The sequence below is a fragment of the Phaenicophaeus curvirostris genome, chromosome 2 (assembly GCF_032191515.1).
Source record: "Phaenicophaeus curvirostris isolate KB17595 chromosome 2, BPBGC_Pcur_1.0, whole genome shotgun sequence".
NCBI lineage: Eukaryota > Metazoa > Chordata > Aves > Cuculiformes > Cuculidae > Phaenicophaeus > Phaenicophaeus curvirostris.
The window spans coordinates 4653873-4675044 of NC_091393.1; the positions used below are offsets into that span (position 1 = coordinate 4653873).

The 21172-nt window shown below is 43.0% G+C and overlaps 1 protein-coding gene across 4 annotated transcripts in view; it reads left to right on the plus strand.

The window, feature by feature from the left end:
* FBXL4 (F-box and leucine rich repeat protein 4) overlaps positions 1-9942 on the plus strand; it is a 67784-nt gene extending 57842 nt beyond the window's left edge. For all 4 annotated transcript variants that reach the window (XM_069851145.1, XM_069851146.1, XM_069851147.1 and 1 more), the window contains one exon: positions 321-9942. In XM_069851145.1, the coding sequence (XP_069707246.1) occupies positions 321-484 (164 nt within the window). In that variant the 3' untranslated portion in view covers positions 485-9942. The remainder of the gene's footprint in view (positions 1-320) is intronic.
* The last annotated feature ends 11230 nt before the right edge of the window (positions 9943-21172 follow it).

Below are 21172 nucleotides of genomic sequence, written 5' to 3' on the forward strand. Positions count from 1 at the left end.
TCACTGGGAGGTCTTGAGGCTTTGGGTACTTGGCTTCTGTACCTAGGAATTTCCCTTGAAGTCGTAAAGTTGCCCCTCCTATAGAAAATGGAGTTACCTCAGGAATTGAGTTAAGAAAATACAATACGCTACTTAAAGGTAGAAATCCTACACTGTCTCTAAAAAGCTTTTAGTTTGAAATCTAATTGAAATAATCTAAATAAAAATGTGTTATAATAGCATTATTTAGGACACAATATTAACAGCTTTTTTTTTTAAAAAAAAAGAGACTACTTTCAGTAACTTTACAATTTGTTGTTTCTTTTTTTGTTTTTGAACAGGAACGAGGATGGTAAGCCCTGCATCTTTAAGAAAATTACTGGAGTCTTGTAAAGATCTTTCTTTACTCGATGTGTCCTTCTGTTCACAGATTGATAACAGAGTTGTCCTAGAACTGAATGCCAACTTCCCTAACGTGTTCATAAAAAAGAGTTTCACTCAGTGACTCGCTGCATACACTGCTGTGGAATCTGTTTAACAGAGTTGTTCCCGGTGAATTTGTTCTAACTTTAAGATGACTATATATCCCCTATGTAATTGTGGAAGGTATTAATTATGTGCGCAAATGGGTAAAATACAATTAAATATATTATACATTTCTTAAAGAGTTGATATTGTACCTAAGAATTGGTTTACTTTGTGTTAATTTGTGGCACTGTGTGTTTTTAAATACCAGCCATATATGTGGCTTTAATGAGCAGAAAATGCATAATGTCTTCTTAAATGTCCCCTTACAGGGTATTACACACAATAAAATATATTAATATCAAGGTGAAAGCAGAAGTTCAATATTTAGCAGTAAGGAAAAGATAGGTGCTTCCTTTTTATGTATATGTTTGTGTACGTGTATATAAATGTATACAGATATATTTATATATACATACACAGATACTGTAGCATTGTAGTTTAGGCTGCAGCATAAGATGTTATGATCTGGCCTGTAATTAGTTGTTTGAAAACCTGTTTAAGCTTATATAAAAATGGATTGATAAGGTACTTTGTCATCTTCATTTTTTGGCAATGAATTGTATCCAATACAATTTCTATTCCCTTCTTCCACCTGAAATAGATGTAATGATATTTTGCAAGTATTTTAAGTGACACAACAAATAAATGCAAGAACCTTCCACCTAAACCTAAAGCAGAAATGAAAGAGAGAATTACCAGATGCTTCTGGTATTGGATATAAAGTTTGAGCCAGCTACTTAGTGTCCAAACTGGTAATGTGTAGGAAGCTCCAGAGCAAACTTCTGTCATGGTGAGGACTTGATTTGTGATAAATCTGGTTATCACGCAGAGTACTCTAAAGAACAGAACTTAAGAGTAATGCGTTAATGACTGTTTCATACACTGGCATCGAAACTACTCTCAAGTGTAAAACCAAGCATCTTTGTTCAGCAAAACAGCAATGAAAAGGTACTGGGTTTAAAACAAGGGCAATATGATTTGGTGATTTAATAATCACTAAACATTAGTATTGGATTTGATTGCATTTGGGTTTTTTTTGTTTTTCAAGAGGTGATCACTCAAAGTACTGTTGCACTCTCTCTCTTTAATGCTGTTTATCCTCTGGAGAAGGAAAACTTTGCAGATGGATAAATTCTAGAGGTTTCTTCCTTTTGCACTTCCTTGGATGAAGGTTTTAGTTTATTTTTTTCCCCTTTATTCCCTCCCCCCAAATACTACTGCTAGACTATGTTGCTGTGTACAGCTTGAGTTTAGAATTTTGCCTTTTTAGCCATTGTTCTTGAATATAAACCATGAAATATAGCCTGTCACTTTATATTGGTTCCACTATTCTTGTATTGATGGCACTTATTTTACCTGCTGGAATAAGAAGAAAAATATTTTGTCTGGCAGAAGTACGTTATTGCACTGAAGATCACAAGCAACTAATACTTCAGTTTATGCAGTAAATAACCGACTGCTACTAGAGGACTGCTACGAATCATTAAAGATTTGATGATCTATGTGACTCCTGAATGAACGCTTTGAACTCTTGTGCTGGTGCCAATACTTTATAAACCATGTCATGAAAACGGCTACAGAACATTTATCTGATGTTATAAAAGGACATTTTTCTTCAGATTTTTCAATTTTAGACAATCTTTTGGGAATTCCAGATCCAAAGAGGGCAAGCACAGTTGGCTTTTTGATTTTTACTCTGCACAGATGACACTATGGGATTTCCAACTAGATTATGCCATTCCATTTGTTTTTTTCCCAGAAAACTGGACATTGTCAGATCTTTAGATTGATTTAATATTTTTTCTTCCACACTGACAGATGTCAGCTTTGGTGTGATTCTGTGTGAGAGACCTCATTTCTTTCAATCAGGTTTGGGTTGATTTATTTTTCTGAGAACTTAACTTTTAACTTTTTTTTTATCTACAAGTAATATTTTTCATTGTAATTGAGTATTAAAAATTATTGTTCTAGTTATAGGAGAACACAGGTTTAGATAATAGGAGTTTACAAAGAAAAGTGTTTCAAAACAAATGTCTTTGTTGTGAAATTTCACTTCTCAGGGTGCATCTGTGTTTATCTCCTTTTTTCTTCAAGATCCTTCTTGTTTGTTTTTCACTGTACATAGAATGGGATATGGGTGAAGTGATAGCCATTGTGCCTTCTAACTAAACTTGGTAAATAATACAGTTTCACTTCAAAAGCATCAGTGAATAAGTGTTTTTGTATTCATGTATGTGTAGAGGATTTTGTTCTCTATTGCTTTTTAGGTAGTATAAAGGAGGTTTAAATTGACATTTTGTTCATACTAAAGGATTGTTTTTCTTATGTTGTGCCTTGTATTAGAAATTGTTTTTGTTAGGAATTCTCCATTGTTACGTGAAAGATGAATTGAAATCTACTTTTTATTTGGACTATTTAAAACTTGGCTGTTGCTTACACATAATTAATTAAAATAGCTGAGAAATAATTTGGAAAGACTTCCATCTATAGTTGTAGACTTTAACCTTCAATCAGCAGGTAAGAAGCTTTTTCAGCTACGGTTTTGTACATCCAAGAAGTCTTCCAGCAAGGAGAGAATAGACCGAGTGGCATCTGTAATATTTCCAGGATAAAAAAAAAAAAAGTGCTTTTAGACCTTCCTTATACGTCACACAGAAGCAAAAATAGATCACTATCTTTTTAGTTCTGTTATTTTCTACTTGTGTGTATCTATTTTTGTATATGTATTCATAAATTTTATGTATAGACACACGCATGTAGGTATGTATAAACATCTATATATGTGTGTACATGCTTATATATTTGTATCTATACATCTCAAAGTTTTCCATGTAGGAATTACTTTTGTGAAAATGTAATAGCAAAAGATGTTTCATAGCACTTCTGTTTTCAGCTGTTGTTTTACTTTACCTGGAGACTGAGTTCCTCGCCACCCATGCAGCAGGAAAAGCCTGGGCAGTAGGTGTGCTGGATTTCCTGTGTTGCTTTTCCAAAGTGCCTTTTGGGTTGTCTACACACGAAAGGTGTTACAGGGTATGGCAGAGTGCAAATGCGAAGTCCAACAACTGCTGTGGACTGTCTCCTTCTGAAGCAGTCATATAGAGGAAAACTTATTCTCATTTCATTTGATCCAAAATGAAGTGATGGCAATTCCTTCGTTGGAAGAATTCAATTATTCTGGAATTGGGTCATCATTTCCAACGCTAGATGTGTCTGCTTTTAAGGATAATCCATTTGTTTATCTTGTCCTTTGATCTTGTCTTTCTGAAGCATTGTAAAAGGTGTGTTGATAATAGATGTTAAAAAAAAAAAAACATTGCTAATGTGTCCAAAACAAGAGGCTTGCTCTGAAGTGCTTGTGTTCTTAAACTGAAGGGGGACTTCCATACTATCTGTATGAAGCTGATGTGGGATGCTATGTAGGTAGATATGTCATTCTTTTGGTCATTTTAAAAATGAATATAATAGTTTTACCATTTAAAGCATCTTCCCAGCTCTTGAAGTCTTCATTTCAATAGTTCACTTGTATTCCTGAGCTGTCTGGCTTGGTAGCCCTGTAGAAATGTGTGGGCTTTCTTTTGTTTAAATTATACATGTGATTAAGTACATGAGTGAGCAGGAGTTATATGTGGAAGAATAGATTTGCATATAAGTTTGGGCTTTATAATCCCCCTGTACTGGGAGGTCCAAATTTCAGGGGGGAAAAAATAGGAAGACCTTTGTTTTTCCTGTCTGATTCTTTCCTTGGGGCTCTCATGACAACTTTTCCAGATGCAAGATGTCCAGTAGTAACGACACGCAGTGAGTGGAATTCATCTGACTGAATATAGCTCTCTGAAAGTTAGACATCTAGTTTAAGGCAGGAATCCGCATACCTCTAGAGAGCTATTAATCTCCTAAGATAGATATTTAAGGAAAGTAGAATGAATCATTTTCTGGAGAACCTCTCTGGAGATTGTGGAAGCTGTGATTAATCTAGGTTAGATATTTTGCTTTAGAATACTAAACTGAGATTAATTCCATCCACTGCTGTACTACCTGTCTTGGAATAACAAAAAACAAGACTGAAACAGCATCCATACTCAAACCCCCCCAAAAAATCCATCCAGATAGAAGCAAATTAAAAAGATCCTGACAACTTGGAAAGACGGTGTTTTAAATGCCAGGATCCATTTTTGCCCCCGAGTCCCGTGCCAGTGCCAGTAGTATGTCTCTTTTTTTGGTGGAAATGAATCTTTCCTTCTTCTAAAATCATTTCGTGTACCTGACTGGCTGTATGTATGGTTCTGTAAATGCATGAAATTAATGGGAAAGCATAATTAATGTATTGCAGCTATTTTGGTAATCTTTCATACTGCTATAAGCAAGACTATGACTGGCTTAGCTGCCCTCCTGTCATCAGAAATGTTGCCCACTGTGCATTTATAAAGACTGTATGTTCAGTCCTTTCTCTTCTGTGTGTGCTTACTGCATCATACTGAGTATGTTTCCCACATCACACCTGCAGGACTACTAAATTTGCAAAAACTAGATAAAATGTAGCATTTTATTATATGCAGTTTGGGGGTGACTTTATATATTGATGTACATGTTCATTATTACTCTTTTGCAATGATTCCATAAGCTCTAACTTTTGAAATAACTAGGCTGGAAGTTCCTGGTTTAATGCATTTGTAAATGCTGTATCAGACACAGTCAACATTTTTTTTTCTTTTTCTCCAAATGAAGGCGCTTGTCCTTCACCAAGATGATGATTTCTGTGGTTTTAGATTTTGGACTTGACAATGAAATCCAAGAAGGGCTCTTCATTAAGCACTACCAGGCGTGGGACAAGTTGTGGTAAGTGACATTAGGAAGGAGTGAGGTGTAAGTCTGGTGCGTTTCAGATCATCTTGATTTTCAGGGAAGGGCCCTGGCAAGCAGCGACTCTTGAAGAATACTTAGCCTCAATAATAGCAGACAGAGTGAGATTTTCCTTTGTAGCTAATGGACTAAGGACTATTATTTTAGTCTGAGTTGTGCAGCTTTACTTTCTCCCTGTCCTGTTTTTATTTAAGAATGATAAGTGGCACAGTTAGGGTGGACATCCTAAACTGGAGGATGAAGTTCCTTTGTGAGGAATCAAGTTTTTCTCTTTTCTCCCTCAACTATTTGAAAGCTCCCTCTTTTTCCTTGGATACTGAAGAAATGTAAATGTCAAGAAAGCAGAGAAAATAAAGAGAACTTGTCCAGATTTATCTGGAAACTCATGAAAGGGTGGGCAGAGCTATTTATAGTCGGGGGGCGCAGGAAGTAAGTGCATTGTTCTAGGTCAACTGTTATCTTTCCCAGAAATTATGTTTCCCATATAATTTTACATGCTCATACTTCTAAGTCAAGGTTTAACATTTAGATGCTTTCACTATTGACCTTTCATATGTGTGCTTGTGCAGTAATTCATCTTTGTTTCATTTTTTTACACAGAAGTATTTTTCTTCATTTACTGCAGCCCAGCTGCATTTTTTTGTTAAATTCTGAAATGATTTTGTCTGTGCACACACAGATGCCTTTAAGACTTAATTGCTTGGGATTTTTGCAATTGGTCCTTTTTTGAGGACAAAAACCCCTGCAGTTTTGGGGTAAAAATGGTAAAGAGATGGCTCTGGAGAAGAACAAGCTCAGGAGAAATCTTGTGTAGGAATGCCTGGTGAGGGCAGGGAGTGAAGAAGAGGGAGCCAGATTATTTTCAGTGATGCCCACGGATGAGAGGCAGTGGGCACAAACAGAAACACGGGTGACTCCATCTGGACACAAGATGACACACTTTATGGTAAAGGTGCCCAAGCACAGGCACAGTTTGCCCACAGATGCTGTGGAATCTCCATCCTTGGAGATATTCAGATGCCATCTGGACATGGTCCTGGGCAGCCAGCCTTGGGTGGCCCTGCTTGAACTGGACCAGATGACCTCCAGACGTCCCTTACAACCTCAGTCATGCTGTGGTTCTGTGATCTAACACTTGTCCTTTGGTTTTTCTGTTTGCTTCAGTATACTGGTTGCTGAAGATGGTAGGGTGGGGAAAAAGAAATAATTCCTACTTTAAGGAACTTGTAGAGTTGAGAACAGTTACAAGAATCTTGTTCATTTACTTTCTTCCTAATTTTGGGAGAAATAATATTCCTAGGTTAGTGAGAAAACTAAATTTACTTATTAAAATTTTGCTAATGTTTTCAACATAGAGTTCTGTAATGTGCAAAACACGTGATTAGTTTACAGGAGTATTCTTGTTACTCTGAAGTCTGAAAGTTAGACCAGGGACTGAGATGAATATCCTTATTCTTGGGTATTGCCTATAGATTCTGTTTGGAAATGGAGTTGTCCACAACACATTAGGAACAGTTTAGTTTGCATAATTTTTAGTACTTGTTTACATAGAACTTAAAATACATTGAGTTTACTATGGCTTAGGTGTCAGTTGGTTCTGCTTAGTCTGTTGGAGACTGAGCACAGTTGTTAACAGTTCATAGTGTCAAACCATGAATATTTGAATTCAGGTGAAAATTCAGGGACAAAGTTTATGAAACAATGAACTGTCTGAGCATTTTAGGGAGATAATGTGTATAATTGTGTGAATTCCCATGCTTTATTTATTTATTTACTATTATGTCACAGTCAAGAGCTGTTGGGTAGTACAGTCTCCTGCTCACCATCAGGAGATGCATTCTCTATATCAGACCTTGGAATTTTCCTCAGGGCGGTGTCACGGATTTCTGCACCTATGCACTGTTCTGAAACTAAGAGATACAAAATAAAAATGGCTGGTTTAGTTATGATTTGGAAAACAATGGCTAGTCTGTGCTTGGACTTGTTTTGGAATATGTACTGAAAATAAATGAAAATAACCAGGAATTGGTGTATTCATAGGGGAGACCTTGCACTTTCTGATATAACTTTCACATGGAGCTAAGTCCTGGTTACCAGCTGTCCCTCGAGCCATCTTAGTGAAACTGATGTGATGGTCTCACTCTGGTTCTTCCTAGTAAGCATAAAGCCACTGCAGCTCTTTAGCATCTTGTGGTGTTTTGCGTTTCTCTCCTTGCCAGGCAGATAGGGGAGCTGGGCTGTGTCAGGACTTGGCCTGATCTCTGCAAGTTTGATCTGGAGAAATTGTCTGGAGAAATTTCCTGCTCATGTTTATTCCTATGTTTATTCCTATGTGCAGACAAGAAGGCTTCATTTAAAGCACCTGGCTTCATTTAAAAATTCATCTCCTTGATGCTCCCTTCCCCAATAACCAGCAACAAAATACTTGCACTGTATTTGTGATTTTAATACTATGCTCCGTTTTCTGCCACAACAATAGGAGTTTGAGTAATGTTACAACAAACTCCAAGCATATTACCTTTCTAAAGGGCTAATTTCTGTAAAAGGAAAAAGCAGCAATGGAGGGAATGGTTCTAGACATTAAATAGCTCTGCTATGCATGCTATGCCAGTAAGCAGCCGAAGCAAGTTATGCTTTTTTTTAAATAACAAGTCGAGAAGGAAAAAAGGGATAATTGCCACTAAGCTTTCTGTAGCTATAGAAGACATTTGTATCATATAACTTTAAATATCTAGAAAGTTAGGAAACCAGTCTCCTAGGGCCCCTTCACCCTGGGTAGACAGGTTCTTCCATGGGGTAATTCGGATCAAGAGATCAGTCTTAAATTGAAGTCTTGAATTGATCTGTGGAGAAGCTGAGGTCCATGTAGACCCTATAAAACTTCTATTGGAAACTAGCTTCCTGACCTACAGGTGCTATCCTGGCACATGTAGATTCAGAGGAAGAGGTTGCTTACCCCTTGGTGCTCCCTATTAGCCCTCTAAATTCTCATGCTGCCACTTTCTTTGCTCTGTTGGTTGAACTGTGGATTGCTCCCTACAAAATATCTTGGCTAAAACTAGAAAACCTTTTGTTTTCTAGTAGTTGAGCATTTAAAGTTGGTCAGTTGATTTACCCTCCCAAGCTGGGTATTAAAGTCAGCAGAAGGAAGAGGGCATTTAACACCAGTAAAAAGAATAGCAAGCAGCAGCTGGGAGCATGTTGGTTGTGCAAATGTTTTAATTCCAAGGAGCATAAACGAGGATAGCCACTCTTGATTGTGTTCCAAGGCTCCTTAACTTTTTAATAGCTCATGTCAGTGCTGTGTCACAAAGATGTCCAAACTGAGGTTGCTTATTTTTACCTTCTAATGGTGGTTCAGGCCCTAAAGTATAAAATGCTACTGTGAACATAATGAGAACCTCAGAGTCCTAACTGGCTTCAATAAATTCCCTAACTAAGGTCCTTTGAGAAACAGATGTTAGAAGGTTTAGATTAGAAAGGCTAATAAGAGCATATTTAAAGCATGGCGAAGGCAGTGGTTAGTAAAACCAGAAGTGGGAGGTGGGGGCAGCAGTTCATGAATGTGTTTTTCAGGACTGTTTCCAGATGTTAAGCTACATGGGCCCACGAAGCTAACACCCACTACTTCACACTGTTGCAGTCCTAAATATAGTCAGTGTTCCAAGAACTGTGTCAGTACGTGCAGTCTAAGATCCCATGTCTCTTCTTTGTGCTGTGATTCAATAAGCTGCATACATTCAGCATTAACCTCGTTTTTTGATTTGTGGTCCTCTTAGTAGACTATCAGTGTTTACCTTTGCATCTTCTATGTATTTGTTTTTAATATTCCCCTCTGAGGCTTGTGCACTTTTATTTTTTTCTTCTTATGCAAGTACTTGATTACATTTCAAAATTGTGGGTTCTTTTCCCCTCTCAGTATTCTGTTTGACCAATAGTAAATGGAAGGTATATTATTAGTGTACTAATTCTGTTCAGATTTGACTCCTGCATATTCTCTGTGTGCACACACAAACACAGCTCAGGCATCGCTATCTGGCTCCTCCTCATTTCAGTACCTTTGCCTTGTACCACTTAATACGTTTTTGTGGTGAAAGGTAAGAGTTTACTTGAAAACGCACAAAACAGAGCTGTTAGCCCCCATATTTATAAACAAGTTGAAAAAAAAGTTGAATTTATTATGGAGAAATCATCTAATGCCTTATATTGCTAACTCAAAGATAGCTTCTTTTTATCTTAAAAAGTTAATTACATATTTACACCAATTATTTCTAGTTAGTAAATTATTTTTTACCTGTTTGTTTTCTGACAGGTTGCATCATTTAAAATGTCATAATACTGTATTGTACAGTTTTATTCTGTTACTGCCACTATAAAGAAGTTGAAAATAATGTTCTCACAGAGTTGTCAGTGTCTGCTAATTCAGAGATGACAGAAATGTGTTAAAATATATTCAACCTATAATGTTTATCTTGCTTTGCACTTATTTTTTTTCCCTTTGACTGTGTTGTAAAATACCAAGCGTACATAAAATAATGAATAAATAAAACAAAAATAAATTATTTGCCTACATTCGTTGACCTTCTGTGCATTCATTTAAAAAAAGGTGAAATAAAACACGAAGCATGATGCATTCAGAGGAACAGTTCGATCACGTTTTTATCACAGTTCATTTTGAAATAAGCTGCACTGGATGGTTTTAGATACAAATTTGTAAGCTAAGTTTTTTTTAAGAATAGTGTGTTATTGTTTAAGATGTAGCTTGCTCTGTAGCCCTATGAAAGCACATGGAACTAGGTGCATTACACAAAACAGATGCTTTGCTGCCTGAAACAGTTTGTGATGTAGGCACAGAGCAAGACAACAGCTGTATATAGACAGGCAGGATATAAGCAGAATGTGGAGATTACAGTGTTCCAAGAGAGACCTCCAAGAAAAGAAATAATCGCTGAATTTCTTTCAAGAATAATTTCCTGCTCTAGCACAAATATGTTATCAGTATGTATTTCTTCCCCACTTTGGTTATATAGGTAGTGATGTAGTTGTGTTTAAATGCTGTGGAACTTAAGAAATACCATAAACTCTGAATTTAGCAAAGATTTTACAGGGTTCTGCAGCTTTGGCAGTGGGAACCAGAAGGGGACAGGTGATTGGTTGGACTCAGCTTTTCCTGAACAACCCAAGTATTGAACAGGAGGCGAATAACTGCTTTGCTAGACTTTGTCCTCAGGGTGGTTTTTTTGTGAATTACCTAAAAAGTTTGTTTATTGGTTCAGGAAATTTGTGTTGGTTTGATCAGTGCCCATTATCTTCTAGATGAAGTTTGTAAAGGGTTGGATACACCCGATGCTGTTAACTGTTCCAGAACACGCTCCTACTTAAAACAAATAAGATTTGAGTTGTTTTCTTGCATCTGTAAGGAAACTTTTAAAAAGACTTCTAATCTCCCGCAGCTACTGAAGTGCTCAGCTTTTGTATCACAACTTTGCCTCGGGCCGGTATCGTTTGAAACGTTCCAAAACTCTTCTAGCACTAGCTTACAGCTGCTGATGCTTTTGACTGTCAAGAAGCATAAGAGCAAGACTGCAGTTAGCTTCTGTGCATCCTGGACAAAACGCAGCTGACAGACACCTGTTTCGTAGCGCTGCTTTTGCGGTATTGAAAATGCACACATAAAACTAAAAATTGTCAGGTGTCTCTGTTGCTCTGTGTGGCACTTCTGATTGCGCAAATGGTTCAAAAAATGCAGAGATAAAGACAGATTTCAAGATATTTCAGGATTTCCAGACTTTAATGCCTGAGAGCCCATGATACACTTAATTACATTATTATTTGGAGAAGTGAAAGCAGTTGCTTGTTCTCCATACTCGTGTAGTTTTACGTGTTATATGTCCAAAGGGAGGGAGGAAAGTTCAGTGTTTTGTGAAAACATTAAAAAATGTGAACTTCTCTGTTATTTAAGATGCAATTGGCAGTCTTCCTTGAATTTAAACAGAATGCCACAGATCTGATACCATGCATGCTGCGATTGTTTATTCACTGGTAAAATCAAATGTCATCATGTACAATTCAGGAAACAAACAGATTTTAAAGTAACATTTTCCCTCACTGTTTTGAAGAGCTAGAGATAAAAATGCTCTGATGCAGACAGTGATGGTGCAGTTTGAACTGCTAGATATCTCTAGGAGTTAAAACAAGTGCAGCAGCATTTTTATAACAAGGCCATGTCTGTCTAGCTGGATGCAAAGGCACAAACAATTTCAGTTCAAGCTTCAGGCCAATAGGTCTTTGAGTACTTTTGGAGCCCAGTGATACAGTCCCCATAGTTCCTTTTTAAAAAGAATAAATGATGTTTAGAATTTAGCCTTGTGAGCTGGCTACAAGCTCAGAGTTGAACAAAATAGTTTATACTTAAAACTACACTGAGTGTCACAGGAAGATGTGATTGGCGATTCCACTTAGGTTATTTTTTTCCAGTACCTGTATCTAATAGTAAACATATCAATTTGAGCAGCTGTTAGGTTAGCACAGGAGGACCAAGAGCACCTTGTCTAATTTAGTCATTTTAACAGTTGCCAAAAAATACCAAAAGCAGCTCAGAGCTAATGAAAACTGAAATGGGAATTAAAATAAAGGTTGTAAGAAAGTGTGGCTGATGCAAGGGATTCTTATTCTTTCTTCGAGATGCTGCTGAAGGTGGTTGAGTCTGGTGCCTGCTATCACTTTCCAACACCTGTTCCCGAGATGCTGCTGCTGGGAGCAGCTTTTCCCTTGCAGTGGCTACAGCAAAATGTCAAAGTGCTAAATTGCTTAATTGGGCATTTTGAAAATATGTAAAATTGGGTTGAACTTTAGAGATCTTACTATGCGGTATCTCTGTTTAGAGAAATCGTTACTGTGTTTTTGCAGTCGTTTCTGTTTAGTAGTTGCAAAGGGTTTGTGTGCATATTATCTGACCCATACGGAGAGTTCACTGAAGGTGATTGCATGCTGTTTTCAGTATTTACGTATATGGGTTGGGGTTTTTTTTCCCATACAATGCATTAACAGATCTGATAAGATGCTTCAGAATATCATTCCTCTAGTAGTCATCTTTTCTTTAAGGTCTGCAATCACTACCTGGTGTTAAGCATGAGATTCTCATTTTTTAAAGTGACTGGGGAAGGGAAAAGCTGTAGGTAGGTACAGAATCCTCAGGTGGTGCCCTGGACTGTGGTGTTGTCAGTGTTGGGCTTGCTGATTGACCTAGGGGTGAGTTACTAAACTGGTAATTCACTTTCCATCTCTATGTGATCAGGTAATACTTATGGTATCTCATTCCAATGAGTTTCATGGAGAACTTAAATGTTATGTGAAAGTATTACCATTATCTTTGAATTGGCCAAGACAAAGGATTTGTAAGGGCAAAATATAGTGGGTACAGATCAAACCTTGAGATCTGCAAGGCTGCTCTGATTTTTTTCTTATATGCTTTAAGTAATTCAGTCTCTTTAGAGAATGTATGCAGCTTTCAAGCTAAAGTATTGATCCATGAGTGTTCTGCTGTTCCAAAAGGTGCAGAGGCTTTGGCATCTGTGTCTCCACCGCTCAAGGTGGCAGATCTCAGTCCTTAGGTGTTTATTTGTTGGCAGAGACTGAACCTCTGTGGGTTGGAGCTGCTATATTCCACCATGGCTCTGGACTGGAGTTTAGTGCCACTCATCAGTAGACACAAGGAAGAAAGCATACTGCCTTACTCCCTAGCATATCTTTTTCCTCAGAACAACACTGGCTCCTTATAAAAACTCTTTTTCCCAGGAATGTCCTAAAGATTATAAGGTCTGAAAGACGGAGGAAACTCCAGCTCCTATTTGCATCTTTCCATCTGCTGGAGGTTAGTGCCTGTCACGGCCTCACTTTCACAGGACAGCAGGACCAGCCCAGGGAAGGCACAGAGGCTGTTCGTTCTGGTCAAGAAATAGCAGTGCTATATTTTGTCTCAAAACTAACAGAAATGAGTAAAGGGGGCATGTTCACTTGGGATGCTTTTCTGTACTAGGTAAGAGGTTGGGTTTGTGACATTCTGATGAGTCTGTTACTCGTGTTTGACAGCAGTCATTGCTGTCACACCTGCTGCCTCTAAGGACTCCCGCAAACTCCCCAGCACGTACTTACCCCAGATTCCCTGGACACTGCTGGATTTGGTCTTAAATAAAAAGCATTTGGGACACCTAAATTACATGGCTTTGCACTGCATGTAACAGCTTGTGGCTGTATATTCATGCTGTGTGCTTAGGACTAGTAGGTGCTAAGCACCTACTGCAGCTAACCTTATTTGACCTTGTATGTGTCAGGTCCGAGCCTGGTGGTAGAGCATCACCAGGATAGGGAAGCCTTGGATTCAGGCCAAGGGGGATTGAAGGTGCAGCTGAGGCTTGGCTGCTGGGTTACACAGCGATATGCTGGGTGACCCCCACCTTGTGCCCTTTCACTGGAGATGTGAGGCAGGACTGCAAAGGGCTATGGTGCTGGGACAGGCAGGGAGAAAGGAGATTGATTTCAGCCTTGTGGGTAAGGCCCATGGGCAGGAGAGAAGTGTAATCTAACCTACCCGTACAGGTTTGTAGCCCTATATAGATTTGTAGCCCTATATGGACAGGCAAAGGCCTGGCCCATGCTGTGGAAGTGCCTACGTTTCTGAACGGTCGGCTGGAGAGGCAGCAGCACCAAGGCCAAGTGGCCCCCCTGCCCCTCCACAGGTCCTCTGAGACACCTCCCTCGCCTGCTCTGCTGCCCAAGGCAAGTAAGTAGGCTGGGCTGTCCATTCCCTTCCTTGCCCAATTCAAAGGTTCACATATATGTCGTTTCAGTATGGCACTGCTTAAAGGCCTAGATTCCACCCAAAATGAAGCCTCATTTGGGATATGACTTATACACTGGAGGCGTTCAGCAAAATTAGTACAGGAAAGGACAGTGTTGTCCAGCTCCCTAAACCTATTACCAAATAAATCAATCCTTCTGTATCTGCTGGTCTAAGGAGAGTCCCTGAAACAAAGCCAGCTTTTCGCTTTAGAGGCTGAACCTTTGCTGTGGCTTTCTACCTATCTCCACAGCCAGGACCGGCACAGGCTTGGTCTGCAGTGGAAGGCGTAGCCACTTCGTGCCTTTCCTGTTCCAGCTGTGTGCATAGAATCTTATTTCTGTTACATGAACAGGTCTACAATTGATGTTGAGCTGGAAAACAGGTTATTTTTCCCCATGTCTACTCCGTGCTACAGTATTGGCTGTCTGTAGTGTGGTTAGCTCTGTGTAGAACACTCATTTCTTTCTAAAACTTAATCTTTCTTGATGTTTTGTTTTGTTTTGTTTCAGCCTCAATTTGCTTGTTGAGTTAGCACAAGACTCTGAGATCGTGATATGTCACTTGGCTGTTTTCAGTGCACCACAGTCTGCTGCAGCAGAATGTCTGGATGGCTCAGGTTCTTGATATTCACAGTACTTTACTTTAACATTTTCAGCACCTACTTACACCGCGTGGCAAGTGGTAGTTATGAAAGCAATGACACCGAAATAAACACAAGGTGTAAACTTGTACGGTAGCCAGAGCTACTCGGTCTGGGTCTCGTAAAGAGCCGAATCCTGGAAAACGGGGGAGGGTGTCGCGGTGTTGGGGGGAAAGAGAGCACACAGACAGCACCAAATGAAGGCGGGGGGCTCTGTCCCTTGGAAGCGGGGATCTCACCCGAAGGGGCAGGACCGTGTGTTTTCTGAAGTGACGATCTGGCACCCGGGGCGATCCGCGTTCAGCACAGCCCAGCGGCCGCCCGGCGAAGCGGGGCGGCTCCAGGCCCTTCCCAGGGAAGCGGGTCTGGAAGGCGCTGGAGGCGAGCGGCTCCCGGGGTGGGGTGAAGGTGCCGCCGCCGGGAACGGAGGGGACGGGACACGGGTTTGTCCCGCTGCCCGGCGCCGCGTTCGGGAGCTGGAAGGCGCTTTGCCCCGGGAGGCCGCAAACGGGCCAGGGGGTTGCCGGTTCGCTTTTTCTTTACCCCCGCGGCGACACAGCGGGAGAAGCCGCACGTTTAACGCGGTATTTTTGATACTACGACGTGTATTTATTTTTTTAAGAAGGAAAAAAAACCAAAAAAACCCAAACAACCAAAGGCGACCGCCGCAAACTGAGGCCGAGCCCGCACGGGCCCTCAGGGCGCTCCGGCCCCTCCCGCGGGAGCGCGCGGCGCGGCGGCCGCTGGGGGGCGCGCGCGCTCCACGCGAGGCCGCGGTCCCGGCGGCGCGGCCCGGCCCGGGCTCGGGGCGGAGCGGGGCGAGCGGGACCCGCTCCCCTCCCGGGAAAGCCGCCCCCGAGCCCCCCCCCCGGCTCCCGCCACGACCCCCCCGTGTTCCCCCCCTTCCCCCGGCGGGGCTGGTCCCAGAGGCCGCGGGAAACCGAGTCCCCCCGTGCGCGGGGCGTCGCGGGTTCCTCCTGGCGCAGGCGGTCGGCAAAGGTTAGGGAGGCGCCCGTAGATCCGCGTAATCCCAGCTTAAATATTAAAAGCATGAGCGGGCTAGGCCGGCTGTTTGCCTATGTAACTCCATAGATTTCCCTCCAGACCTGGACTTCTAAGAATTTACGGGACGGTTTGCTCTTCTGTTTTTCTTTTTTTTTTTTTAACCCCTCTCTCTTTTTTTTCTTCTCTTTTTTTTTCTCTTTTTTCTTTCTCTCTCTTTTTTCTCTTCTTTTTCTCTTCTCTTTTTTCTTTTCTTTCTCTCTTTTTCCCCTTTTTTCCCCTCTTCTTTTTCATCTCTCTTTTTTTTTTTATCATATTTTTCCTTCGGTTTTTTTCCCCGCTTCGTATTTATTTAACAAACTAGCGGGCAGGAGGAGGGGGGTGGAAGCCCCCAACAATAAAAGCAGTGTTTTTATGAGAGAGAAGTAGCCCGTCTCCCAGTCTGTAACGTGAGAGGAAGGCGAGATTCCGTCCCCGCCGCCCGCTTTGTCCCCGGCTGGGTTTAAGTGGCCGGCACCTCAACACAAAAGGCAAACACGCACGCACACACACACACACATCCTAAAACTCGACACAAAACCTCTATTGGCTCAATAGTGAAGATCGGTCTTTTGATAACGAAAAAAAAAGCCTCCCTGCTCCGGTGGGTCTGGGCTCCGTGCTCACAGCGGCAACCGCCGCTGAAAAGGGAAAGAAAATCCCTCAAGAAAGCGTTTAATAATAATAATAATAATAAAAAAATAACTCTCAAAAGGGATTAAGGTTTTCATTACTATTCGCTATCGAAGTAACGTGCTTGACGAACCGGTCCTATCAGTTAATAGTAACCTTAATTTCAAACTTATGAAATAGATTCGCATAACGTGTACCTCAGACTCTCGTTTTCTGGAGAAAAATAATAAAAAAAATAAAGGCAAATACTACAACCATAAAGTATCTAAGCACCGGCACAAGGTTTGTAAAGAAGAATCGTGCTGCTTTGGGTAGAAATAATGATTTGCGATCGCTTGGCGGGGGCGTCTGTCTGGTGGGGACATCTATAAAAAATGGAAGCTCTTTTAAAAAGAGAAAACAGATCAAAGCTTCCGCCCGCCAACGCTATTATTTCATCATATTTTTGGCCCGCGCTATATTAAAGAGAAAAACAAGGTAATTGGAACATGCATCAACAGTTTTCCATGAAATAAGAGTTAAAAGAAGTAATAGAACTAATCACTGTCTCCTCAAATCAAGTAGAAAACATTTCAATGCACTAATTAGAGTAATTAGAATAATAAGACTGCCTATATGTGGTAAGACAATGTGTACAAACAACTTTATTTAATGTATACTGGTAATCAGCGATGCGTGCGTGCTTGAATGCTTAGTGCAATAAAATTCACCCCCGTCCGCCCAAACAATCAAATACAAATTAGTTTAATGATTGTGCCTGCTTGAACGTCTTAGAAACCCACAGGCAGAGGGAAATAAATAGCAGCATCCTTGTTTGTGCGTCTCCCCTACTGACCGCGGAGCTGATGCCTCCACGGACCCGGCAATGAATGACTGTAGACATGAATGAATCGAGGAGGGGAAGGGAATTAATGAATGAGTCAGACTGGTTAAAAACAAGTCCTAACTTTTAGACGAGCGCCTCTTGCGAGTCCCGGGACGGGGCAGAGGAGGGGGAGAGCGGTCTCGCCGTCACTTTTAGGAGCTGCCTCTGCCCGGGTTTTCCTGCCAGGATTCACCGCCCTGCGAGGAGGAGGGGAAGGAACCCCGGCTCCCAGCTTCCTACCGGCCTACTGGCTTTTTAATCCTTAAAAACGACGCCCGTGCGGGCTCTCCCGGGGGCTGGCGGGGCTGGGCTCTGTCCCGGAGCGGGATCCACCCGCCGGGATGCGCAAACGCCGCCCGAGCTCCCGGGGCGAGGGGCCCGGGGGCAGCGCCCGCCCCACCGCTGCCCCCGACGGGGAGGGCGAGGGGCAGGGGCTCCGCGGCGCTGCCGGGACCGCGGCCCCAAGAATTGCGGGGGGTTTACGCGGAGAGCCCCGGGGAGGGGTGGCGGCTCGAGGAACGGGCACCGGCAGCTGGATGAGGCCGCGGGAGGCGTGGGAACCCACACGCTTCGGCTCGGGCTCGCCCGCAGAAAAGCCCGCTCGCTTGGTTTATAATTCGATAAGAAGTCGGGGCTGAGGAAGAATTTTTGCTTTTCGTTCTGCCGTTTCTCCCAACACACTCTCTGGTTTGGCTGTAACTAACTCGCCCAGGAAAAATATCCAGTTGTCCAAGTACCGCCCGGTGCACTGGCCTCGTTCGGAGCATCCTACGACACCCCCGACGACAAACCCGACCTTGCCCCAAGCACAAAGTACCAACTTAGCGCCTGCAACTCTGAAAAAAAACAGTGGGGTTTGTTTTCTTTTCTTTTCCACCCGAGATCAAATCCAGAGCGGCGGCCCAGGCCCCACTTCCCAAACGCAAAATAAGCAGATAACCCCTGAAGGAGCAGGTGACGCGGGAGAGACGCGTTTTCCAAGATAGACGAGGACACTCAGCCTCCGTTTTCGAGGCAGCGAAAGGCCGGCACTGCCCCATCCAGCCGCCGGGGAGCCGGGGACAGCCCCGTCCTTCCCCCGCTCCGTGTCCCCCGAGGCGCCGCCGGGCTCGGACACCCGGTGTGCGCCGCCCTCCCCGGTGCTTTACCGAACGCGGAGGCTGAAACGGGACCCGTCCCGGGGCCGTCGCTTCCCGTCCCCGGACAAACCTCGCACCGACGGCAGCGGAACAAAGAGCCGTCGAACACCCGACAGTGCCGCTCGGGGCAAGCGGGGGGCCCGGGGCCGAGCCCGGGGCCGGGGGACAGGGATGAAGAGCACCGGAGAAGGGGTCACGGCAGGGGAGCCCCGAGCTCCCACTAACAAAATCCGGGGGAGAGCGAGAGGCGGCGGGGCGGAGATGGGGGACACCGGGGCCTCGGTGGCCGTCGGGGCTCTCGCAGGTTGCCCAGCCCGACGGCATCACCTGGGGAGGTTCCGCCCCGGCCTGCTCCGCAGCCTGAGGGATTTGCCGGATTATTTTCTCTTCCCTCACTTCTCTTTCCTCCTGGCTGCCCTCGGGAGAGCTGGCGGGAGCAGCCGGGGACGAGGGGGGAGGCAATCACCACTCCAGGGCTTCGGGATACAAAATCTCCCTCCGCCTTCCAGTTTCGGCCTCCATCAGAGGGAGGAAGGAATAGGGCTTTTGTTGTTGACATCTCGTCTACGACAGAGTCTCTGCTGGGAACGAGGGTGGGGGAGCCCCGGGACCCCCCACGCCCCATGACATCCACCCGCGGAAGGTGCATCCTGCACCTGCTCCGTTTTTCCTTCTTCTTTCTCTTAAAAGAGAGAGAAAGAAGGGAACAGGGAAAACGACCCCTCGACCGGCCGGCCTCCCCGCAACCAGCCGGGAAGGACGAGAGAAGTTTCTCCCATCTGTCCGGCCTCTGGAGGGGCGAAGCTCCCCGGAGGAGCAGCCTGGGCAGCGCCGCCCATCCCCGCGGCGCCGGGCCTGCCCCGCACCAGCCAGCCAAGTCACCTCCCGTCCGCCCGACACGGGAGCGCTCGCCGGCTGCACGACCCTGTCCTCAAAGGCGACGTGTTCCCCCGGAGCCCCCCGAGCGTCCTGCAGAGGGCAGAGGCTGCTCGCTTTCCGCAGCCCGTTCCGCGGGCTATTGACCGAGGACTTTTAAATCCATACCCGGCTTCAACATTTTACCCGTCAGCACGTCTGCGGTCACAAAACACTTCTTCTTTCTGTCACTTCTCTTCGAAACTATTGATAAGATCATTTAACTGAATCTGTTCGGGATGAGTGTAATATTGACTAGGAGTTAGAAAAGATGATTAAATCTAATAAGCCTGGAAACGACGGTGAAGGCGGGGTAGGGGGAGAAGGGCGGGATGTTGCACTTAGGAAACAGAACCAGCCAAAAAAAAAAAAAAAAAGAAAAGAAAAAAAAAAAAGACTCGAACACCTCGAACACTCGGCCGCCTTTGGGCACACTGCTCGGTTCGGGGGCAGGACAGAGCGGGTCGAACGCACACGGAGCCGCGGATCCAACGGGAAAGCCCCAGCCCCGCTGGGCAGCAGCATCCTCCCCTCGGCTTTCCAACAGTGCCCCCCAGGAGCAAGCCCCGCCTTTTTGTTTTCCTTTCCTTTTCTTTTCTTTCTTTCTTAGGAGTCAGACCTTAAATTATCAAAAGGAAACGAGGAGGAGAGTCTCTTCCCCCCACGCTTTCCTCCAGAACACGCGGCTAACTCGAGGAGCTCCTCTCCCCACCAGCACCAGAGGCAGGACAGCCCCTACCCACACAGACCAACGCTCCAAACCGCACCGCTGCCCTTCTCTGAGGAGAGCCACAACGAGCACAGCTCCTCAGGCTCTCCTTCCAGATCCTGGAAGTTAGGAACGTGGAACCTCTCGGTATAGGCATCAAATTTATTCCAAAAATTCCATGAAATAGAAAGGAGTGGCGGTGCTTTTACACAGAACTCAAATCGGTGTAAGTACTGGGGCGTTCTCCCTCCAAAGCTTGAGAACTGTGCAAATCTGTGCTATCTTTAAAAATAAAATAAAGATATTTCAATAATTAGAACAAACTATGAAGGTATTGTGCATTTCTGTTTTATGTAGATAATAAAATATTACTTTAACATAAATATATAAGGATCTCTGCGTTTTTATTTTTCCCCACAAGCACATCCAAATGTACCAAAACAAAGTATTTTTAAAGAGATTGAACCAAAAAAAAAAAAAATTACATCCCATATAGATTTTGTTCACCTACTCATTTAAAGCTACAGAAAAACAGTTTCCAGAACCTGTTTGCTTTAAAAGAAATAAATATACATTGAGGCAGGCCACTTAAAAATGATATGAAAATATTTCCCTGGGTAGCATTTAAAAAAAAAAAAGAAAATAGACAAAGAAAACATTGAAACTATTTCTGCATTTCAAAGGACAAATATTAAACATATATACATAGTGGTAAGGTTTGTGTGGTAACTTTTTTGTTTTTTAAGTAAACCTATTTGGAGTTTGAGTTTTTTTCTCAAACATCCTCTCAACTCCTTTTTCTGACCTTACGCACGTATTAATGTGTCTGAAAGTTCATTTCCTCCCTTTACCACTGGATCTGCCCTGATCTGATTCACTTCACTAGGCGCTAGCCCTCAACACTTTAAATAACAAGCAGCTCAATACATCCAAAAAGAAAAAAAAAAAAAAAAAAGAGAAAAGCTTGGAGCCCGTATTTTTGTAACAATTGTTGGAAAACTAGGAAAAAGGCTAATGC